Below are 25,037 nucleotides of genomic sequence, written 5' to 3' on the forward strand. Positions count from 1 at the left end.
GTGTGAAACATGGTGCTATTGTGAAAGAAAATATGATCTGTCTGATCCCAGTTTAAGACATCACTTGTTGATTTTATTTTTTCTGTAATATTTTTCAGGGTTTTGTAACTATTAAAATCTATCATCTGGCACTGATGATGATGATGATGATCACATGACCAAAACGATTGCTGCACTTCACTTGACACTTCCCACCCTTTTTTCTTTATATTTTAGACATTACCACACCTGAAATCAACCCTGAACTAAGGACACAGACTAAACGTGATTAAAATGTATTATAGACATGGGATGCATGACAAGTGTTACCACATTAACTTATAAACATTATCTAAACTCTCTTCATACCTGTTGGTGTGTTTCCAAACCACCCCGCTAGATCCAACCTGTTGCCCTTCAACAGGAGTTTCGCCATGAGCTGAGTTTCTTTCCCAGGATAATTCTGTACGATCTGGTCGACGATGTCGGTGTTCTTAGCATTCTCCAGAGCTCTCTTTTTCAGCGGCTTGAGACCTTCGACATTACCAGGCTGTTGCAGACGCCACTTGAACCTGTCGAGCTCCTCGTCATTCAGCTGGTCCAGAGCATCCAGGATACGATCCTTAAGTGTCTCCATCTCCGTCTCCATCTCCATCTCCATCTCCTACAAACACCTAATGCCAACATGTCAGCTTCATTCTCTTAATGCTTTGAATGTGAAGAGATTGAACATCAAGGAATACACATTAATGTACATTTCTGTATACCATAGTTCTACAAATGAATTAATGTATATACATCACATATAGACACATACTGTAAACCAGTGGAAGCAAAGTAATGTATAGAATGTAGTACCAGAATAATAATGTTACAAGCTCACAACGCCATGCGACGCGTTGTGAGCTTGTAGATCTGCTATTTCCAAAAAATCTTGAAACATTTTTTTGAAACATTCAAATGGTAAAAAAAAAGAACATCTTCAGATGAGGGACAAATACATTGATTTGGGGTTCCATGACATGAAAACATTTGAGAACATCTGGTTTAGATAATAATTCAAATAAAACAATTAAAAAATAATAATAATAATAAAAAATGAAAGCAAGCCAAAATAAGAAACTACACTTTAGAAACAAGCCCGAAAAAAGCGCTAACCGTAACTAACAATATTTACAAGCGACTTTACAGAAATAAAAGCCCAACGTCGCTTATAACAAACAGACAGATCTACAAGCTCGACGAGCTTGTAGATCTGCTATTTATGAATAGCCAAAGTGTAAAATAATGCTTTTTTAGCTCAAATCTAAAAATGACACAGATGCGTCTTCAGGTCTTAATGGGGTCTATAGATTATTTGATTTGATCATTTTTCGGTTTAGACAGTTGATGTACCTTAAATGTTGCCTTGTCTGTTTTTTTGTTTGTTTTATTAAGTAGCAGATTTTTTTATTTGCATAAAGAGTACTTTTACTTTTGGTACGTTAAGCATGTTATGCCAATACTTTTGTACTTTTACTCAAGTAAATTTTGATTACCGGACTTGTACTTGTAACAGAGTGTTTCTACGTTGCAGTATTGATACTTTTACTGAGTGAAACATGAATGTGATCTTTTCTCCTGATAGATCGTTAGTGCTAAAACATCTCTCCCCAGCTGTGACCTCTGACCTCCGAACTCCTTGCATTCCAGTCTCATCAGCAGCTGATCTTTCAGGTTCTCAAGCTGTGTGTGTGTGTGTGTGTGTGTGTGTGTGTGTGTGTGTGTGTGTGTGTGTGTGTGTGTGTGTGTGTGTGTGTGTGTGTGTGTGTGTGTGTGTGTGTGTGTGTGTGTGTGTGTGTGTGTGTGTGTGTGTGTGTGTGTGTGTGTGTGTGTGTGTCATTGTATTGGTGCCTTAATAATAATAATAATAATAGCTTGAATTTATATAGCGCCTTTCATAAACCCAAGGACGCTTTACATCAGAACAATGAACAACTAACTGACAAATGAACAAACAAACAACAAACAACTATATGCCACAAGCCTGAGAGAATAGGTGTCTTTTCAAGGCAGCTTTAAAAGAGTCCAGTGTTGGAGCATGGCGAATCCCTATTGGGATGGAGTTCCACAGGGTGGGGGCTGCCACACTGAAGGCTCTGTCCCCTTAGGTGCACATGACCTACATATTGTAACAAATGCAAATATTGTACTTTTACTCCACTACTATTATTGGACTACTTTAGTTACCTTGTAGATTTTGAATATTAATACAAAACATACATTAACCTCTTCAGCCCTATATATATTTTGGCCATTTGAAAATAGCAGATCTACAAGCTCACGATGCGTCGCAACACGACGCATTGTGAGCTTGTTCTTCCAGGGACCCCCCCCAGAAGCAAAGATTTGAGTTGCAAATGCTCGCTTTTAAACATATAAATATTCAAAGGTTTGCAAAAATGTACACGCTTTTTCAAAAAAAGAAATGCCAACAGGAAAGGTTTGGTGGGAGGAGTAGTGTGGGTCACAGACACAGTCAGGCTGGCAAAGTTTGCTTGGGTGGGGGAGTGATTTGGGGGGCGTGGCCAAGATTCACCATCTTGGCTGGGTCACTACCAGTCTACAGACCCATCCAACAGGGTACACTACTATATAGCTAGTACACACAGCGGCACATCAACAATGTTAAAAGCCAACTGCAAAAACAAACTTTTCAAATGTATAAAAGCATTTGAAAACAGCAGATCTACAAGCTCACAATGCTTGTAGATCAGCTATTTTCAAATGGCCGAAATGTATGGGCTGAAGTGGTTATTGTATGTTTTGTAATAATAATCAAAATCTTCGAAGTAACCACTGTAAGTCAACGTCACATGAAAGTGTCTTTTATTTGAAAACAAGGTACATTTACAGGTTACTATGTGTATAAAAAAGGAACCTCATCAGGCTCAAAGAGGAGTAAAATGGTGTCTGCCAATCCATATTATAATGTGATCATTAACAGGTGAGTTAACTGGTGACCTAGGCCATCATCATCAGGATTCGGTTATATTTGCAGTGACTGAAAGCACTGCATAATGATAGCATGGCCTCTGCATTTTAGCCACGTGAAAGAATGCGGTTCTATTTGCATATAATCATTTTATGTAGAAAGACTCTATGTATTTTAATTGAAAACATGTACAGGTTACTATGTACATAAAAAAAAGGAACAGATCATTTAGCTACAGAGCATAACCTCATGTCTGCTTTTACTATGCAGAAGGGTACTATTAAATATAAAATCAGCAGGTTACTCATCATCCAGTTTCAGAACCACACTGGCACAAGTTAGTCAGATCACAGCACGCTCAGACAACTTTGTCAAGGATTGTCATGTCCTCTCCAACGCCTGGTTTATGCTAGCCTGATTATCAGCCTGTTTGGAACCAGGCTAGGTTTATGCATCAGAGTAATGGGTACCCTACCATTTAATATATCTCTGCTGTCCGGCCGGAACCAGCTAACTCCAAAATGGTAATTGTTCAGGAAATGAAAAACAAAATATACATTTTTCAGAAAATGAAGAAAACCTTATATTTTTAAAACAAAGCAATACTGCCTCATCAAACTTGGTATTGTGACTTTATATATTATCAGATACTTGCATGTGTCATTATATTATCACCACTTTACCCAAATCCAGCTCAAGTGGAGTTAGGAGGTTTTGTCCATCATTGAGTGGAGTTAGGAGGTTTTGTCCATCATTGATAAGAACAGCTGACAATGAATCTCAAAGCTCACAACACATCACAACGCATTGTGAGCTTGGAGATCAGCTATTTATGGTGTGCGCCATCCTCATATACTATAGATCAAGCTGAATGCTGTACTTAAACAACTTTTATTTTAACATGCATTGGAAACATCCATGGATCTAACTGTTACCACTGTTGTTCTTCTACAGTTGAGTACAACAAACAATTCTGCCTCAATACTCAATACTAAATGTATTTAACAAAATCAATCATGGCACACCAACAATAAATAAATGGCATATCAATAAAAAATACATTCATGAATAATAGAATCTGTAGCCTATCAAATCTGTAGCCTACTGCACTAACAATAACAACCACAGTTGCATTTACCTATCCATCAACATTTTATTATTACACTGTTGTGTGTTGTGTGTTGCCTAAACCTTCCAGTCACTGGGTTGGTGAAAACACCCCGCAAAACTGCTAAAGGTGGAGGGTAAAGCATGAATGCAGTCTGACATGAGTGATATTCAGTCACATCCTGCATATTGATTTAACGCTGAAATTACACAGTGAAAACTGTCCAAATTTATATCTGACAATTGGTCAAAAAGAAAGTCTGAATTACGTTTTTTTTAAATCTGTAGTATTTATATTTGACAATTGGCAAAAACCCTGTATATATAGTATGCAGCAGTGGAGAGCTTGAGAAGAGTCAAGTCAAGTCAAGTCAAGTCAAGTTTTAATACTTTTCATAGGTTATTATAAAAAAAAAACTTTACACAGATGTAGAGGGGGTTCAATAGCACTGATTTATGAAAAAAAAAAAAATGAAAATGGAGTTAGCTGGTCCCGGCTGGACACCGACGATATGGTACTTGTTGCATATAGTGTCTATACCCTCTCTACATGGATCCTGAGGTGTGCTATCTATCTTGCGTGTTTCTTCCACGTCTTTTTCTGTCATCTGGGCTGTCAGACAACCAAGCCATGCATCGTCTCTTTGTTACGTCAGAGACCTGGCTGGCTTCCATTTGGGAATGCGGTGAAAAGTTAGTCCGTTGTCCATTTTACCCCCTTTATTCTCACCTCGTCGATGGGGAGAAGCCGTTTATCATACAACAATTCATTCCCATTTTGGTGAAACACTGCTGAAAGAGCACCAACTAGCAGGCTACTACTAGTGAACCTCCGAGTGAAGGGAGATTTGGACCCCACCGTCCGGGGGCGGGGCAAGCCGCAGCCGCGGAGTGACGTCGGCCTTGCTTGCCCTATTGCAGTTCCCTGCTGTACAATGACCAGGGGGGCTTTTATTCTGAAAACAGAATTTAAACAATAAACTTCAAACACAAATAATACCGGCCCCCCACGGAGCTACCGTCTAACTAAACTGGTCCGGGCCGCTGTTGGGCTTAGCTCTCTGTAGAAAGTCTTCAGTCTGCCTGTCTCTCTCCAGACACACACACACACACACACACACACACACACACACACACACACACACACACACACACACACACACACACACACACACACACATACCGATTTGCGTGATGTTTGGACAACATTTGTAAGACGGAGTAATATAAAACATTTTTTGGAGCAAAAATCGGGCGCTATAATAGGTCAATGTTAAAGGGGTGGCATTTGTTCCTCAAAGTAATGCGAATGTACGTGCAAAGTTTCACCACTGTGCTCATGATTTGAATTTGAATAAAAAAAGACTATAGATCATGAGTACCGATCTGTGTGAAATTTTGAAAAATCTGAAGGAGTAACATCCAAAAATGTGTTTTATATAAGTCGGCCTCCTGGTGGCGCTATAAAAGGCAGACGTGAAGAATGCAGGGCAAAGGTTTCTTCCTAGGGAGTGCACATACAAAGTTGTACACAGATTGGTTTAGTTATAGGTAAAAAAACGAATCGGCCTGTTATAGCGCCACCATCAGGCTGATTTGAACATCATTCATGTCATTTTCTTCCTCGGCCTAGTGGGAATGTGTGTGCAAAATGTCACGGAAATTGCACGCTGCGTTCATGATTTGAGACATTTTGTTCAAAACGGAACACGCCTGCAAACTTTGGAAGCCATTCTTAGCCAATCAGGATGGAATATGAAAAAATCTGAAAGACCCTTTTCTTTCAATGACTGTAGAGATACTGTGTACTGATTTGCGTGACGTTTGGATAAAATCTGTAGGAGTACTGTACAAAAAATAAAAAATAATAATAATTGAATTTGCAAAGGCGCTATAACAGGCCCATGTGAAAACTTTGGGGCAGAGGTTCTGAATTGGCATCCTCCCTGGATGCCAATTCAGAACCTCTGCCCCAAAGTTGTGTGTGCTGCGATCAAGCCAACAGTGCCGGAGATTAGCTGTTCACAGACAACGGACACGCACGCACGCACGCGCGCGCGCGCACGCACGCACGCACGCACGCACGCATGTACACACACACACACACACACACACACACACACACACACACACACACACACACACACACACACACACACACACGACATTAGGATACAATGAAACAAAACAGAAGTAATCAAATATATAATTAAAGTGCAAAAGCGAAAAAAGAAAAAGACAAATAACTCAATCATAGGCAGCGGCAAACAGAAAGGTCTTTAGTTGTGATTTAACCCATTAAGACCAGGAACGCATCTGTGTCATTTTAGATTTCGTTGGGCTATTCAAAAATAGCAGATCTACAAGCTCATAGCGCGGCACGCATACTATAATATTGCACAAGATCAGAAATGGATTTTTGTTGCTTTTTGTTGAACAATACGGAAGATACAGGTACTTAGAGCGGTTGAGGCTCAACGTGTAACATCCATGGGGTCAGCACTTTATATTTGAATTCTGAACGTTTATGTAGATGTACGGGTTGTAAATGTAAAACAAATCGCAAACCAGGAACAAGTGGTTCCATGATGTTTCAGGGCTAACAGAAACCTGCAATCCACAGAAAACATTTCGATTTTGCCTCCTTCCAATTAGACTGTAGTTATCTACTGTAGCCAGTGGTGGAAAAAAGTACTCGTATGTTTTACTTAGGTAAAAGTATCAATACCGCAATTTAGAAATAAGTAAAACAAATAAAAGTCAGGAATGAAAAAAATACTTGAGTAAAAGTACAAAAGTATTGGCATCAAAAGGTACTTAAAGCACAACAAATAAAAGTACTCACTATGTAGAATATCCCATTTCAGAACTTTTCAAATGTATAAAATGTATAAAAATCTTTTGAAAATAGCAGATCTACAAGCTCACAATGCCATGCATTGTGAGCTTGTAGATCTGCTATTTGTATCGGCTATTTATCGGAGCTTTGATCGGCTATTTTCAAATGGACGAAATATAGGACTGAAGTGGTTAATGTGTGTTTAGTAATAATAATCAAAATCTACAAAGTATACTAGTAACTAAGGTTTTCAAACAGTTGTAGTGGAGCAAAAGTACAATATTTGCCTCTGAGATGTAGTGGAGTAGAAGTAAAAGTACTGAAAATTGTAGATACTGAACAAAGTAAAAATACAGTACTTGAGTACATGTACTTAGTTACTTTACACCACTGACTGTAGCTCTGTAGCTCCAACACAGTCTCATCAATGCAGGGGCGTAGCCACGGCTGGGCATAGGTAGGCCTGGGCCCACCCATTTGGTTTTTCTGCCCACCCTCCACCCAAAAAAATATATATATATAATTTTATTTTTATTTTTTTATATCATATTCAGCCATTTTGATAACAGTATATATAGGTATCCGAAATCCGTCACAAACCCACAAAAAAGGTATCAAAAACGAAGGTCTCAGTTGATCAGTTTCAAATATAAACTTACCTCTCACACGTCACACTGCTCGTCTATAGAAAGTCAACAGTCACAGAGTGTCAGGTAATAAAGCAGCTAATATGTAGTGAGCGGGGCGGAGAGACAGAGAGAGCTGGTCCCACTGGATTCCTCTGCACGGTGCAAAGGAATCCAGTCATTCCAGACTGCACCCATCACCCATATACTCATAGTAAATGTACTTAGTTACTTTACACCACTGAATATTCTGAATGGAATATGAATACAGCACAACGTAATAAAAATAATACAATAGCCTACTAAATAACAGTTCTTGTGCGGAGCATAGAAGGGGCATTACAGTAAATACATGGTGTCTATTTTAAGGACCCCCTTAAAGACGAGATGATACATCTCAAGGGGTTTGTGTTTATCCTTTCAATGAAAGTTACATTATTATTATTTTAAAGGCTAATTAATAAGCTGTTAATAAGGTGACGGGGTTCTCTCTCTTTGATCTCCTGACACCGCTCAGTTAACTAAGCATAGTTTCTCTTTTTTCCTCCCGTCAAAATGTCAAAGTACAATAATAATGCCTGTCAATCACCTGTCAATCACCTCTGACGTGTGCGTGGAGGATATACAAGTAAGCTGTATATCCACTATGAATTGAGTACAAGACCCCAATTGAAACAAGCCTGTGGCTTTCACGAGATTTTTTTTACCTTGACCTTGTATTTGAGCTGTACTTTCATGTGCTTTTTTTCTGCAAACTTCTAAATAAAGTATTCAACCAATCAATCAAAGCTGTGACTTGTAGAGATGCATATTTGTTACAGTACATCGTTTAGTGCTCTATCTATACTTTGTGAGTGTCTGCTTCTAGTTTATAGATTTATTGGCATAAGACTACTTTGCAGACGGAGTTACTGCTTTTATGTATTCAGCGCAAAGTAGCTTTATTTACAGACAGACAGACAGACAGAGAGAGAGACAGACAGACAGACAGACAGACAGACAGACAGACAGACAGACAGACAGACAGACAGACAGACAGACAGACAGAGAGACAGACAGACAGACAGACAGACAGACAGAGACGCTGGGCTCTCCTCTGGTCTGGTGTTTTTGTGTAGGGCGTGCGTGCGTGCGTGCGTGCGTGCCAAATCAAATGTATGGCAAGGTCACGTGACAGCATAAACTTTACTGTATAGTTTATATAACCAGTAAATACAGTTAATTAATATTTTTTAATGTAATTGTTGGTGCAAATGTCTAATGTGATGCCTGGAGGCAGATGGACAGCCAGTCAGTAAGACTGCAATTACTTCATGATTGCTGCCAAATTCTTTCTTAAGTTAAACACAGGGAAATAAAGTACCTTGCGCACACTACAGCAAGTTGACATGGACATGGAAATGTTCATTTCAAAACGTCTTTTCACAGAAAACACCATGTTTTGCAATAAAACTATTAATATTGTTGCATTAATCAAAACTCTTGCACTTTGATAACTGAGGCAATTATAATACACATGATAACATGTCGTATGACAGATCTACATTGTAGTAGGACATACACGTGTGTATTTGGAGGATAGTCTCCATGAATTACTCATCAAGGATTACATTTACCTGCATTTAGATATTATGCTTCAAATAATTCATTACATACAGCCAGTGTGTGTGTGTGTGTGTGTGTGTGTGTGTGTGTGTGTGTGTGTGTGTGTGTGTGTGTGTGTGTGTGTGTGTGTGTGTGTGTGTGTGTGTGTGACACATCACTGTTCTTATTTACAATCAGTGCCAAAGGCTGTGATTTAAGCAACCCCGAGTGTAATATTGCGATTAAACAACATCAACATAAATGATGCATTTATATAGTGCTTTTATCCAAGACGCTTTACATAGATTGTGCATTACATTCACACATGCATTACATTCACTCACACACACACACACACACACACACACACACACACACACACACACACACACACACACACACACACACAGGGTTGGGAGGGTTACTTTTAAAAAGGAATCCCCTACAGTTACAAGTTACTTGCTAAAAAATGTAGTTAGTAACGTAATCCCGATTACTCCATTTAAAAAGTAACTATAGTTACTTTCAGTTACTTTTGGACTACTTTTAAGTAGGGATGTCCCGATCACGTTTTTTTGCTCCCGATCCGATCCCGATCTTTTGATTTTGAGTATTTGCCGATCCTGATCTTTCCCGATCCGATCTTTTCATTTTTAAAAATATTTTTAAATTATAATTTATGCATGTAGAATTTATTTTTATCATTTATTTTGTAGCAATACAAGACAATATGTCTCAAAACACTGGCTGACAGTTGAATTATTGCCAACAAAATAAATGTTAATTAAAGAAATTAAGACAAATACTGAATCTCTGAACATTGGCTTGCAGTTATCGCACATAGCCAAAATACAATAATAATATTAGGCTTGTCATTCAGGATGGAAAATAAAGTTGTCATTTTTTTGGGGAGAAGTGGAACGTAGAAGTCATTTAAGTTTAGCGTGAGGGAGAGGGTCTACTCTGATTACTACAGCAGGGGTCCCCAAGGTTTTTTTTTTGCTATTGGGAGAGATGAAGCAGGGACCCCCACTACATATTGTATAAAATTTGTGTTGCAGATTAAACCTTTTCATAGATTTCATAGATAGCTTCATAGACTTGTTCAACAGCACTGTCATCAGTGTATTTATCAGACATGTCAAACTCTCAGTACTTAGTAAAGTTGAGCCTAGGCTCTGTACTTGGTCTGCTCTTTTCCCCTCTACCTCTTCTTGTTCCCCTCAGAATATAGGGATATTAGGGTTCATGTGGTTAATGTAAATACAAGAAAAAGGTCCTATCACGCAAATATTTGGAGACCCCCCAGACTTGATATCTACACTACAGAAAACATTCAGTTGGACATTAAACACACACACACACACACACACACACACACACACACACACACACACACACACACACACACACACACACACACACACACACACACACAGCTGACATTAATTAGTGCTGTTGATTGCTATGTGGTCAAATGCGCATACAGGCTCAACGAGCCATCGTTAATCAGTTAGTGTTACACAGCTGACTGCCAATATGCGCATTTCTGTTGAAAACGCATCACTGACAGGCTGATGAAGGCTATACATAGACTAGATAAAATAAATAGAATATACCAAGTTACTATCAGAACCTAGTAACAATCAGAACCAAAGAAAGACACTTTAATAGATTATAGTCCCTTTAACCAAACCATCTGATCAGTTTAAGGTTAAGAGTAAAGGCTTTTATGCAGGAACAGCGCTGCAAAGAGGACGAAAAAGAGTCTGTAGTGTTGCCTAGTCTGATTATTATAAGCCACTTTGGGCTCATTTTTCTGAAGTTGCTTGTAAATAATGGTAGAACGGTTGTGAGCTTGTAGATCGTCTATTTTCAAATAGCCAACATATATAAATATGCACATTGTTTAATGGACGACATATATAGCTATGAAGTGCTTATGTGGCCTTTTATAGTCGCTTCTTTTGTGCTTGTTTTCATAGACCTATTTGCTTATTTCTCTCGCAAAGTCTGGCAACACCGCTGTTGATGCAACATTAGCAGCCTCCAGTCTGTGAGGATTTTTGACACAGAGACGCGCTGCGCTCAACTCCAATCCATTGCGGTCTGTGTGCGGACTAGTGTGCGCTCTTGCAGGTGGCTGTTTGGTGTTATAATAATTTATAACTTGTTTGTAAAATTAATGAGGGGAAGGGGAGAACGTAACCCTCCTGTAACGCCCGTTACAACACCCCCGTTACTGTAATCCAGATTACACATTTTAAAATGTACTCTAGGACGTTACCGTTACGTTTTTTTTGTACTCCGTTACGTAACGGCGTTACATGCAGGGTTGAGCTCTAGGGGGTACGGGCGGGTACGGCGTACCCTTAGTTCTGAGACTGTGGGGGCTGGGGGCTCGCGCGTGCTCCACATGCACTCACCGTCAGCGGCGGTCGTTAACACCTTAAAGTTTAAACAATAGCCTCTGAAGGTTCGCGCCGTCAGTGGCGAGACATTCTCAATAGCGTCTACCTGGCTGCTTTGCATAACATTAGGCTACTGGAGAAAAGCCATGGACTTGAATTGAATGTGCACTGCAGAGTGTGAGGGGGATTGCTTAGCAGAGCACCCAGTTCTCTGAGACAAGACAAAGACAAGGTGTCTGATTATTTTAACTGCTTATGTGTGGGTGAGTCTATGTAAAGGGATTTTATATAAAACTAAAAGGAAAATAAAATAATTGATTAATTGAAACAAAAATAAAAACAACAAATTAACAATGCAACAAAATAATAAGAAATATAAATACATTAATAATCACATGTTGAATACAGTATTAGTAAGTGGCTATATGCACATGCCTGCGCACGTGCGCGCGCACGTGACGTCATAAAATACAGTACCCTTAGTTAAAAAATCCACAGCTCACCACTGGTTACATGTAATCCGTTACTTCCCAACCCTGCACACACACACACACACACACACACACACACACACACACACACACACACACACACACACAGATGGAGGAGGAAACCATGCAAGGCACCAACCTGCTCATCAGGAGCGATTAGGGGTTCAGAGTCTTGCTCAAGGACACTTCTACACTAACTCTGGGGGAGCCCACAGGGATCGAACTGGGAAACTCTCGGTTCCCATCCAGCCGCTCTATCCCTGAGCCACTGCCGCCTCCAACATCAAAATAAAACATATCAAAATGCATTCCTATTGTGGGCAGTGGTGTAAAGTAACTAAGTACATTTACTCAAGTACTGTATTTAAGTACAAAAACTTTAGTTACTAGTTACTTTGCAGATATACATTATTACATTATAAAACATACATTAACTACGTTAGCCCTATTTTATACCTATCTAGAGTCATTCTGCCCCTGGCAGTGCAATTGGTTTGACTGGTTTGAGAACTGGTAGATCTAGCTAGTAAGATTGTAAGTAAAGCATCCTGTGGTTTTATCAGATCTCAAACATTATTAAATGAAACCTGCTCTATCTTGCTCTACCCAGATGCTTTACTTTGTTCATTAAATGTAACATAATAACAATGATTCATTAACGTTAAGCACAACCCAAAGACGTTTGTGGTTGATGTGGATCTACATTAATGTTTGAACCTTTTTGTTTGTCTCCTATAAAAATAACACATTAAAATGTTTAACACAAATAAATAAACACATCACTTTAAATATTAACTCATCCAGCCAAATAAAATATAATATATACTCATTATACTCACACTACAGTATGCTACTCTGTGTGTGTGTGTGTGTGTGTGTGTGTGTGTGTGTGTGTGTGTGTGTGTGTGTGTGTGTGTGTGTGTGTGTGTGTGTGTGTGTGTGTTCATGTATTGGTTATTCAGGTCACATGACCAGGAACAGGTAACCAAAATGTATAAGGACACACAATGTTACATAACGTGATGACATAATTGAGACCGGGAGCGGTCATTAATAAAGCAACTAAAATACAAGAAGCTTTGTGTCTGATTCAATTCAGGTTAAACTAACTACCTCAGTAATTTGTTTATGGTGTTTTGGTCCTCAGTTAACAGTATAGTACTAACTAATTAACAAATAGTAAGTAACTAATAAGTAACTAATAAGTAACTAATAGTGAGTAACTAATAGTAAGTACCACAGTTAATAGTAATAGTACGTTAATAATAAGTTGTGTGTTCTGGTCGCTACACAGGACACCACAGCGTTCCACTGGTAACATTTCACCTCCTAGATTCACCAACAAATACCCTAATGACTACTTTGCATAACAGGTTTACTGGTGGCGGTGAGCGTGCACGTGTGTGCATGTGACGTCATTAAAATACTGTTCCCCTTAAAAAAACATCACCATTACACCACTGCACAACGTGTGTGCGTGTGTGTGTGTGTGTGTGTGTGTGTGTGTGTGTGTGTGTGTGTGTGTGTGTGTGTGTGTGTGTGTGTGTGTGTGTCTGTCTGTCTGTATGTGTGCGTGTGCGTGTGCGTGTGCGTGTGTGTGTGGGTGGGTGGGTGCGTGCGTGCGTGCGTGCGTGCGTGCGTGTGCGTGCGTGCGTGCGTGCGTGTCTGTCAAGCTCCACCCCTTAGCTGCCTCATGTGAGACAACAAAAGATTGACCTTCAGTTCAGATCAAACACGCAACTCACAATGAGGGAGGACAGACTGTCTTTCCACAGCTACAGGAGGCTCTATCTTCACTTACACACCTCTTCCACCAGGGGGCGAAAGCATAGAGGTAGGGCGAAAGGCACTAAGAAGGCAACAGTGCCTGGATCCTTCAATGCGCATGTGTGAAACACGTTGACCCGGAAGTTACGATCTTGGTGAAAAACGTCTCATCAAGGAGGTAAACACAATGGAGTCTGTACGGCTGAAGATAAATGAACACATGACGTCGGTGGGAGAGGAGATATTGTGTGTTTTGGACAAACAGCAGCGTGGTGCTGATGTTTGTTGTGTGAAGCTTGTCAGAGTGTTTGTGTTGGAGCGCCTCAGTGCGGCTGCAGAGTTTATGTGCAACCTCTTCCAGAGAGAGATAGAGACACTAGAAACTCTGCTGGAGAAACAAAACAAACTGCTGGAAATTGATTTTGATATGGACATCGATCTACACACTGCATGTATGTCTGTTACACACACAACATCAAACTACACACTGCATGTATGTCTGTTACACACACAACATCAAACTACACACTGCATGTATGTCTGTTACACACACAACATCAAACTACACACTGCAGGACACACAACATCAAACTACACACTGCAGGACACACAACATCAAACTACACACTGCAGGACACACAACATCAAACTACACACTGCAGGTATGACACAGTGTTTGCATGGTGAGGTGTTGTTAGGTTGTAGATCTGTTTAGACCGGCCAGTAGGCTCTGTTTTGACTGAGATTAACTCCTCATCCCACTGCTGTGACACACACACACACACACACACACACACACACACACACACACACACACACACACACACACACACACACACACACACACACACACACACACAGTAATGGAATTCGATTGATGTAAATATGATCTACATGATTCTCACTGTTCTATTATAGCAGTAGCTCCGACGGAACCTCTCCCTCCGCTGTATAGCTCCGAGATGAGGTTCCTCGTTTGTTACTGCCGTCTGTTTTCGAAATGGTCGCACATCTTCCACTTTACATGTTTCTTACCCCTTTCTGCACATCGTATCCAAAAAGTAAAGCATTTCCGCCACTCTCTCGGTTTTCATCCGGTTACATGGTTTTTAAGACATTGCGCAAGAGTTGCGCCCGTAGAGATAACATTACTGATTACCCTACTGGTCAAATGTTGAATTGCATCTTCTAATGCAAAATATTATGGAACCGGATGAAAACCGAGGCAAATTAAATACTTTCTTCAACCCGTTGGATAGCTTTTATGGCGCGTTAAAACTTAAAACATCTGAGAGAGTGGCGGAAATGCTTTACTTTTTGGATACGATGTGCAGAAAGGGGTAGGAAACATGTAAAGTGGAAGACGTGCGACCATTTCGAAAACAGACGGCAGTAACAAACGAGGGACCTCATCTCGGAGCTATACAGCGTACAGCGGAGGGAGAGGTTCCGTAGGGGCTATTATAGCAGCTGTGTTTCCTTTTTTGCCTAAAGTTGCTGTCGGGGAGAAACCTTGTATTATAAATTGTTTTGGTAAATGAATTCCCTAATTCATCATACTACAGTGTCACAAATGTAGCAAAAATAGCCGATCTACAAGCTTTTGATCTGCTATTTATTATGAATTTGAATTCTGAAAAGTAACTGTTTGGACATAATAGGTTTCCACCTCACAGCAACAATATTATTATACCTATTTTATAAAGTGTAATATTATACATATCTATCCTTATTTATGTCACATCAAAGTCCTTTGATCATTAAAGTGCGTATTGTATTCCTTCATTCCAGACCAGTGTGTGGAGTCCAGTCTGCAGGTGAAGATCAGTTCTCCAGCCAGGACTGTTTCTATTAAACAGGAACCTGAAGACCACCTGGATCTCAGTAAGTTTTAAGCACTCTCTCTTTATTTATTTCATTGGTGAAAGTGGGCCAGTATTGAGGGTGTAAAGATGAACCAATATGAATCTGGTCATTGATTTAAGCATTAACAATGTGACTACATCGATGCATGGACTCCTGCATCTATCTAAACATACCAGGAATAGGAAAATGGTTCTGTTGTAAAGAACCATACGGGTGCAACCTGTAGCAAAGTTGTACAGGATAGGTATGTACCGTTTTATATACTTTACAACCTGTACTGTCCTGCCAAGGTAAAGAGCAGTAACTACGAAAAAAAAAAAACACTGAAAAATGGGTTTAAAAGTGATTCAACTGGTCAGCCAAATGAGATATCGGCATATAAGTGATATTACACTAACTTTGCATCTGTTCTTGAGGTAATTGTTTATCCCCCAAAATCACAAAGGCTAATTTGACCTTTGGGATACACAAATAAGTCGGTGTATCCAAAAACGTAGTTACTGCTCTTTACCTTGGCAGGGCAGTGTAGTAAAGTTATACGGGTTAGGTATATACTGTTTTATGTATGGGTAGTTTAAACCTGTAGTAAAGTTGTACGGGATAGGTGTATAATAATAATAATAATAATGAATTGCATTTTTATTGCGCTTTAAGTGCTCAAAGCACTTTACAATGGTTTATTCATTCATACAGACTCCATATACTGTTTTATTTACTTTACAACCTGTAGTAAAGTTGTACAGGAAAGTTATTAAGGTTGGACGAAACCAAAATATTCCTATTGGCCAATAGTCCAGGCAAACTATCAAAGTAATTGTAACTGCATTTGTTTTCTTCGCATACCACGTCTATTAGGTCACCAGAACAACATACTAAGAAATCCTAGCCGTGGAAATGTGTTTAGTTGGTATCAATCCAAAATGGCTGCCAATTATTTTCTGCAGTGGAGGTACAAGATTCAAACCTTTTTATAGAGTCTCATTGTGTCTTTTTCCTAGACTTTATGCACATACCTGTGTGTAAAGAGGAGGTTTCACCTCAAGAGGATCGGAGACCCAATCTGGTCCAAGAGGAACCAGATCCTCCACAGACTAAAGAAGAACAGGAGGAGCTACTTGAAAGACACGAAGAGGCTGGTGGGTCAACGTTGACATTACTAGCAGTGAAAAGTGATGATGATGATGAAAACAGAGAGACAGAGCCTGTAGCCAGCACCTCAACTGAACACATGAAAACACAAACTGATGTAGAGGACTGTGGAACATCACAACCAACTAGTGATGGCCAGCTCCTCTCTTCACACTGTTCTGAATCAGACACTGAAGACAGTGATGAGTGGGAGGAGACTAGGGGAGATCAGTCAGCTTTAAACACACTGAAATCACACAAGACACAGACTGTGGGAGGACAGCGCAAGCTGTCCCAGGACCTGAAATCATTGGAACAAACTCACTCCATGAGGAGTCTCACAGGGAAGAAAAGTTTTAGTTGTACAGAATGTGGCAAACTGTTTAATAGAAAGGAAACTCTGAAGAGCCACACACTGATTCACACAGGCGAAAGGCCATTTTCTTGTACAGTATGTGGTAAAGGCTGGGTTAGCACAAGTGATCTAAACACACACATGAGAACTCATACAGGCGAAAAACCCTATATGTGTACAGTTTGTGATAAAGGCTATGCTCAGAAGGGTGCTCTAAACAGACACATGAGTACTCATACAAAAAGTTTTAGTTGTACAGAATGTGGCAAACTGTTTAATAGAAAGGAAACTCTGAAGAGCCACACACTGATTCACACAGGCGAAAGGCCCTTTTCTTGTACAGTGTGTGGTAAAGGCTGGGTTAGCAGAAGTAATCTAAAAATACACATGAGAACTCATACAGGCGAAAAACCCTATTCTTGTACAGTATGTGGTAAAGGCTTTGTTAGCACAAGTAATCTAAAAAAACACATGAGAACTCATACAGGCGAAAAACCCTATTCTTGTACAGTATGTGGTAAAAGCTGTGTTCACACGGGTGATCTAAAAAGACACATGAGAACTCATACAGGCGAAAAGCCATATTCTTGTGTAGTTTGTGGTAAAGGCTTTGCTGACATGGGTAATTTAAAAAGACACATGAGGACTCATACAGGGGGAATGTCTTTAGTTTAAGACATAATGATCATTCAGTCTAATCCAGGATGACAAGGATACTAAAGCAGAGGAATCACATAATCTGACAATATCAACATGACTGAATAAAATAAAGTAACACACATTAATAGTTTCTTGTGATGGATTTTTATCTTGTATATGGATCATTTTTGGGGCGGTGTAACCGCCCATATAAGTGAGTTTTGGACACTGACCAATCCTGCACCGTGATTGGCCAATAGTCTACAACGCAGTCTACACCCCTAACCCTTCCACAGTCAATGCAAATCTATACTTTTGCAAAGTCAGCCAATCACATTACAGCTAGTGTCATCACCACTAGCTGTAATGTGATTGGCTGACTTTACAAATTCAGGACTGTGATTGGCTAGCGAAACACATGACACATGTGCAGCCCTATGAATAGCAGTATGGACTTAAAAAAAAGTAATTCATCCTTTTTTTTAAGTGAGTCATGTTGTGATGACCACACACCGCCCACTGCACACTGGGTGTGATTTTTGGGGCGGTGTAGCCGCCCCCTATAAGTGAGTTTTGGACACCGACCAAAAGATTTGTATACCCCCTAACCCTTCCATTGTTAATGCAAATCGATACTTTTGCAAAGTCAGCCAATCACATTACAGCTATTGTCATCACCACTAACTGTAATGTGATTGGCTGACTTTGCAAATTCAGGACTGTGATTGGCTAGCGAAACACATGACACATGTGCAGCCCTATGAATAGCAGTATGGACTTTAAAAAAAGTCAATTATCCTTTTTTTAAAGTGAGTCATGAGTCATGTTGTGATGACCACACACCGCCCACTTCACACTGGGTGTGATTATTTCTATTCATGATAGAATTTCGTCTTTATTTAATGTATTTATCTTTATAGCATTATTCCCTTCAAATAATGTACTTACTCAGTTACTGGTAGTACAATATGAGCATCACTGTGTCTGTCCACATTTGTCAGGATTTAACAAGTCATATTCATTCATATTCATCTAATAATTATTATGTTCATTGATATGCAGTAAATAATGGTGCAGTAAAGTGCTGACAAGCTGCTGGGTGTGTGTAGCTGTTCACTGTGTTGACGTGTGTTGTTTAGATTGTTACAATATCATAGTACATAATATGGTAGATGCTAGGGAGACAGTGTACATTGTCACTTAGTTGGATTACATCTTTAGATTCTACAGAGTTTTGTGTCTTTATAGAGGTGTTTTTATAGACTCAAATCCCCCTTTTATCCCTTGGGGAAAACGATTATTTTTTTAATCTTGTTTAATAAAGATTACACCGCAACAGTTCGTCTATGTGTGCTATATCATTCAAATATTTAACTTCTTATTTATGCCCAGAATGACATGGATATACAGGTTCTGTAGAAATGTGTAGCAATTGTAGAAATAATAGGCGTTAAATGCAACGATGCGATGTGAGCTTGCATATATTTCCAATGTTCACTATTAAATAGTGTTTAAAATAGTTTGCTCGTGGATTTTTTTTGGTACGTCTGAGACGCCATGTGTATCTCAGCTGAAAATGTTTGAGAACAATGTCCAAGTGGTCTGTTCTATCACAGTAATATATATTTTACAGTACAAGAACCTATGTTTTAGTGGTCTGTTCTATCACAGTAGAACACGCCTGTGTTACAGATGCTTTTGATGATTTTGCCGGGGTCCCCCTGAAACACTAAAGGATCTGTAGTTTTTGTTTTGTTTCATCTAGGCTATCTTTGTTAATCTTCATCATTCCAATATATTCAAATAAATACAACAAGAAATATTTTTAATTTGTTTGTTTGGGAACCAATGTCCTAGTTGTCTGTTCTATCACAGTAATATATATGTTGCAGTACAAGAACCAATGCCCTAAGGGGGTTTTCTATAAAGTCCTGCAGCCTCTCCAACTTCCAATTGTCCCCAGCAGTGGTGTTTGGTGGATACAGTGCTGCATATATCAAAAATATTTTATTAGTGTCAAACAGAAGGAGAAAGCACTGCCTGGGTTCCATGGCTTCCTCAAAGAGGTGCTCTTCAGTCAAACAGGTATAGGTATATTTTGTGGCGTTTTCATACGCTCATAATCACATATAGATTAGAACACACAGGACGCTCTGACACACGCTTGACAGGGTATATCACTAGACTGATTTATTACCAGGTGCCATTCATCAACAACTCACGCATACCGGCGCACGCATTCGCATAGCAAACTTGGCATATATAAGCATGTACAATTCACTTTACGTGACACCTCCCCTCTTAAGTAAAGAAACCTCTTTTCGTTTTCAAAGGCAATATCTTTTCAAAACAGTTTTTCAACTTGCATCAAAAGTAACATCAGCTCTTTGTGTTTTCAATACAAATTAACGTGTGCATCAAAAGTGTCTTTCCATGAACTTGACAATTAACTGTAAATGTAAACAATATGAAACACACAAATTAGCTGTAAACATTTCAGTGCAAAACCTAACTAGGGGAGTGGGTAAACTACCACAACCCCTCAAGAGAGGAGGCAGGGATTATTCTGCCCTTATGCCATCCATCTCTATCTAACTATCATAACGACTGTTAGGCTTCACCACTCTTCCGCTCCTGGTGACAACAGGACCTCCAGGCCCTGCTGCTGGGTGGCTGCTGACAGGCTGTGCAGTGTCCAGTACCGGGGGTACCGGACCAGGGTGTACCGGTGAATAAGGTGCTGGTTCCGGCGGGACCGCTGGTGGCTCTGCTGGAGTCTCTCTGTTGACCAGCTGGATGTTCCTGCGGTTCCGTCTGGGCGTGTCACCTCGGCCTGTCTGCATCGTGAACGACCGTGGCGTCGCTTCCTCGCGCTGCACCACCGCTGTTGTCGCCCACGTTTTCTCTCCGTCGATTTTAAGACGAACTCGATCACCACAGGTAAGAGGCGGGAGTGGCCTTGTTCAGTACCTGCGGTTGTAAAACTTCTCATAGGACCGCTTGGCTTGCTTGTCATTTCTCCTGACCTTTTCCAGGTCAGGCCAGGCAGGTTTCAGATTCTCCATGAGGGTCGGCAGGGTTGTACGCAGGTTCCGGCCCATCATGAGCTTGGCAGGGCTCTCCTTTGTTGGCTCTGTAGGTGTTGAGCGATAACACAGGAGTGCCATGTGAGGGTCATCCTGTTTGAGGATGGCTTTGGCTGCCTGAACCGCGCGTTCAGCCATGCCGTTTGACTGGGGACAATAGGGACTGGACGTGACATGTTGGAAATCGAACTCTGCCGCGAACCTCTTGAACAGCTCCGCAGAGAACTGAGGCCCGTTGTCCGTTCGGACCTCCGTTGCGACCCCCCAGCGGCTGAAGGTGCTTTTCAGCTTCCCAATGACTGTTTCACAGTTTGTCTTTGGCAGATTGAGAATTTCCAGCCATCTGGAGAAGTAGTCAATTATGACAAGGTACTGTCGGCCTTTGTACTCACAGAGATCAGCTGCGATTATCTGCCAAGGCAGCTCCGGCAGTGGTGTAGTGATTAAGGGCTCCTTGCGCTGACTGGATCGGTTGATGTTGCAGTGTCGACATGACTGTATGAGTTCTTTCACGTCATTTCCAATACCTGGCCACCATATGGCATCATTGTAGCGCTGTCTACATTTTGTCAGCCCCTGGTGACCCTGGTGGATCTTTTGGACCATGTCGTCACGCATGCTGCACGGGACAACAATCTGGTTGCCATGCCTCAGGACTCCGTTTAGCTCACTCAGTGTTCCACGCTCGTGGAAGTATGGCTTCGCCAATATGGCTACGCTTTTGATGTGACCTGGCCAGCCGCTCTTTATGTAGCTAAGGACACACTGGAGCTCACTGTCCATCTTTGTTTGCTCTTTGATCTGTTCCAAGACCGGCCTCCTGACTCCTACGCTCTCCTCTATGGCATTAACGTATGCCTGGACCTCCTTTTCCAGGCTGTCCGGTTCTGTGCTCTGTAGCGGTTGCCGCGACAGTGCGTCGGCGGCGACGAGGTTCTTCCCCGGGACATACACAGCTACAGGGTTGAACTTCATCAGTCTGATGAGGAGACGCTGGCAGCGGAGGGGTGTCGTATCCAGATCTTTTGAATTGATCAATGAGACCAATGGTTTATGGTCTGTGTATAACTTGTATGACTCTAGGCCACACAGGTACTGGTAGAAACGTTCTGATGCCCACACGCCCGCCAGACATTCTTTCTCGATCTGGGCGTATCGTCGTTCAGCATCAGATAGAGTACGGGAACAGAATGCCACGGGCTTCAGTGTCCCATCATGCTCCTGCATCAGTAAGCCTCCCAGGCCATAGCTGCTTGCATCGGCACTGACGACGGTGGGCCTCTGGGGGTCAAAGTAGACTAAAGCTGGTGCTGAGGAGATCAGTGATTTCACCTCAGTGAATGCTCTTTCTTGTTGAGGGCCCCAGACCCATTCTCTGTCAGACTTTAGCAGTTCATTCAATGGCTGTAGACAGGTGGACAGGTTTGATTGAATTGATTGAATATTTTATTAGGCAAAAGAATGTAAAACAACACATTTACATTTAAAATACTTTGTCTAACAGGTCCGTTCATAAAAGTCCTTGCGGACTTGTTTCCAATGAGGGCCTTGGTATTCAATTCATAGACATATATAGTGGCACCACAGTTCTAATATCATTACACAAAGAAATAAAAAAATAAAAAAAACAGCAAAAACATTATATATATATATATATATATATATACATACATACACATACACATACATATATACATATATACATATATACACATATACATACATACACACATACATATATATATATATATATATACATATATACATATATATATATACCCACATACATATATACATATATACATACATATATACAACACTATGTACAGCCAATGGAATAAAAAAAAAGGGGGGAAAGATATGTACAAGAACAGGGGGGGGGGGTCGGCTGTCTAACGGGAAAATGGTACTACCTCCTCTTTTGGCCTCCTGAAAGGTGATTTTTTAAGGCTCTTTTAAATGAGCCCAGCGAACTGCATTTTTTGAGGGATGGGGTTAGACCATTCCAAACCTGGGTGGCAGTGCTGTAGAAGGAGAATTTGCCCATGTTTGTTTTATGGGTGGGTGGTACCAAATTGTTGTTTGCACTCCCTCTGGTATTGTGACTGTGGGTGTCACTAACCTTTTGGAGGTATTTACTCAGATATGCGGGAATAGGGGGCATATCGGGCAAATTTTCATTTACAATTTTGAACGCCAGTCCCATTTTTAGTTGTTTAACCCTGTCTTCCACCCTGAGCCAGCCTAGGCTGGCAAAATGGGTGGGAGAAAGGTGGGTCATGGGCCCCAATCCGAGGAGTAGCCGAATCAGTTTGTTTTGGGAGGTTTGAAGTTTAGTCTTCAGTGACACTGAGGTGTTGGAGTACCAGGAGGTGCTAGCATAGTCAAAATGTGGTTGAATCAGGGCCCCTGAGAGGGTCCTGAGGGCCTGAGGGTTGACAAAAGAGGAAACTCTGCCCATAAATTTGGTTCTCTGGTTTACTATTTTGACCACCTTTGTCCCCATGCTTTCACCTGACAGGTATTTGTCGAGAATACAACCCAAATAGGTAATCTCTTCTTTGCTAGAGATAATTGTGCCATCGACTTTGACCTTGAAATCATTTACATCCATCTGTCTGAGGGAATGTTTGGTCCCAAAGAGAATGGATTTAGTTTTCCCAAGGTGTAGTGACAGTTTGTTATCAGTAAGCCAATTACGGATTTTTGAGAGTTCGGAGCTGAGCGCCTCCTCAACTCCTCAAGGTTTGACAGGTAGCGACCTATGTAGGTTACCATTCCTAGGAACCGTCTGAGTTCTGGAACGTTCGTTGGGGCGCTCATGTCTCTGATAGCAGCAACTCTTGCTGGGTTTGGTTTAATGCCATCTTTGCTCACCACCTGCCCCAAAAAGTCCAATTTTGTTTGAGACATTTTACACTTCTCTTTGTTGAGCTTGAGGCCAGACTTTTTTATGGACTCCATCACCTTGCTGAGTCTCATGTCATGCTGCTGTGCGGTTTCTCCAAAAACCAGGATGTCATCCATGTAAACTATTACGCCTTCATGCCCTTGTAGCAGCTCCGACATTTTCCTCTGAAATATTTTGGGCGCTGAAGTGATGCCGAAAGGCAACCTTTTAAAGCAGTATCTACCCAGCGGGGTGATAAACGTAGTCAGCAGGGCACAGTCCTCCTTCAAGGGGATCTGCCAGAATCCGCTGGCCGCATCCAGGCTTGTGAACACTGTACTAACTGCTAGCTTGGGGAGAAGGTCATCAATAGTAGGCAGGATGAACTTTTCTCGTTCAACACACTCGTTCAGCCTCTTCAAGTCAACACATATTCTGATTTTGTTGTTTTTCTTTATAACTGGGACCATAGGTGCACACCATTGCGTTGGCTGTGTTACCTTCTGTATAATGCCCAGTGACTCCATCCGTTTCAATTCTTCCTCCACTTTGGGTAACAGTGGAACAGGGACACGTCGTGGTGTTGCTATACTGTAGGGTTTGGCCCCCTCTTTAAGCACAATCCCCACAGGATCTCCCATTAATGTGCCCAGCTCACCAAACACACTCACTTCATTCAGCCGTTTGATCAGGCCTAATTTGGTGGCCACTGCCCGGCCAAGCAGGTTTTCACCACATGACTTGACTACTACCACTCTGAAGTGACAGTCACGCAGCTTGTTCTGCATCTCAGCCTTGATTTTGGCTAAAAACTGCCCTTTTGTGGTCACAGTGCCGCCTGGGCTTCCAAGTGTTGTTTATACAGGTTTAAGCTGGGGCTTTTTGACTAGGCTATTATATGTAGCTTCTGTGATCACTGACGTGTCAGCCCCTGAGTCAATTTTAAATGTCACTGGAGTATTAGCAATGTTCAGTGTTGTGTGCCAAGGTGGCTCATCCTCAGTAATGACTTCATTCACCTTTGTGTGATGCTCAATGAGTGACCCCAGGAAGACAGACCCCTCTTCATCACTCTCACTACCGTGGTCATTTACTGTAACCTCCCGCACACTCTTTGAATAACATGCTACTGCAAAGTGTCCCATTTTCTTACATGTGTTGCATTTTTTTTCCTTTAGCTGGGCACTGGTCTGGATCACTGTGTTGTTCCCTGTGACATCTTCCACAGTTTCCTTTTGCTTTTTCGTTTTTCTGTCTGTGTGCTTTTGCTCCACTTGCACCATAGTCTCTCCTCC

General features: G+C 41.0%; 1 protein-coding gene across 1 annotated transcript in view; it reads left to right on the forward strand.

The window, feature by feature from the left end:
- Positions 1-17,802, forward strand: part of LOC311062766 (uncharacterized protein) — a gene marked incomplete at its 3' end in the record, with an annotated part of 151,705 nt that extends 133,903 nt beyond the window's left edge. Inside the window, exons 17-19 of the mRNA XM_084081987.1 lie at positions 15,570-15,662; positions 16,643-16,780; positions 17,723-17,802. Of these exons, the coding sequence (XP_083938113.1) occupies positions 15,570-15,662; positions 16,643-16,780; positions 17,723-17,802 (311 nt within the window). The remainder of the gene's footprint in view (positions 1-15,569; positions 15,663-16,642; positions 16,781-17,722) is intronic.
- Between the last annotated feature and the right edge of the window lie 7,235 nt (positions 17,803-25,037).

Source organism: Gymnoscopelus microlampas (genome assembly GCF_963454915.1).
Source record: "Gymnoscopelus microlampas genome assembly, chromosome: 16".
Taxonomy (NCBI): domain Eukaryota; kingdom Metazoa; phylum Chordata; class Actinopteri; order Myctophiformes; family Myctophidae; genus Gymnoscopelus; species Gymnoscopelus microlampas.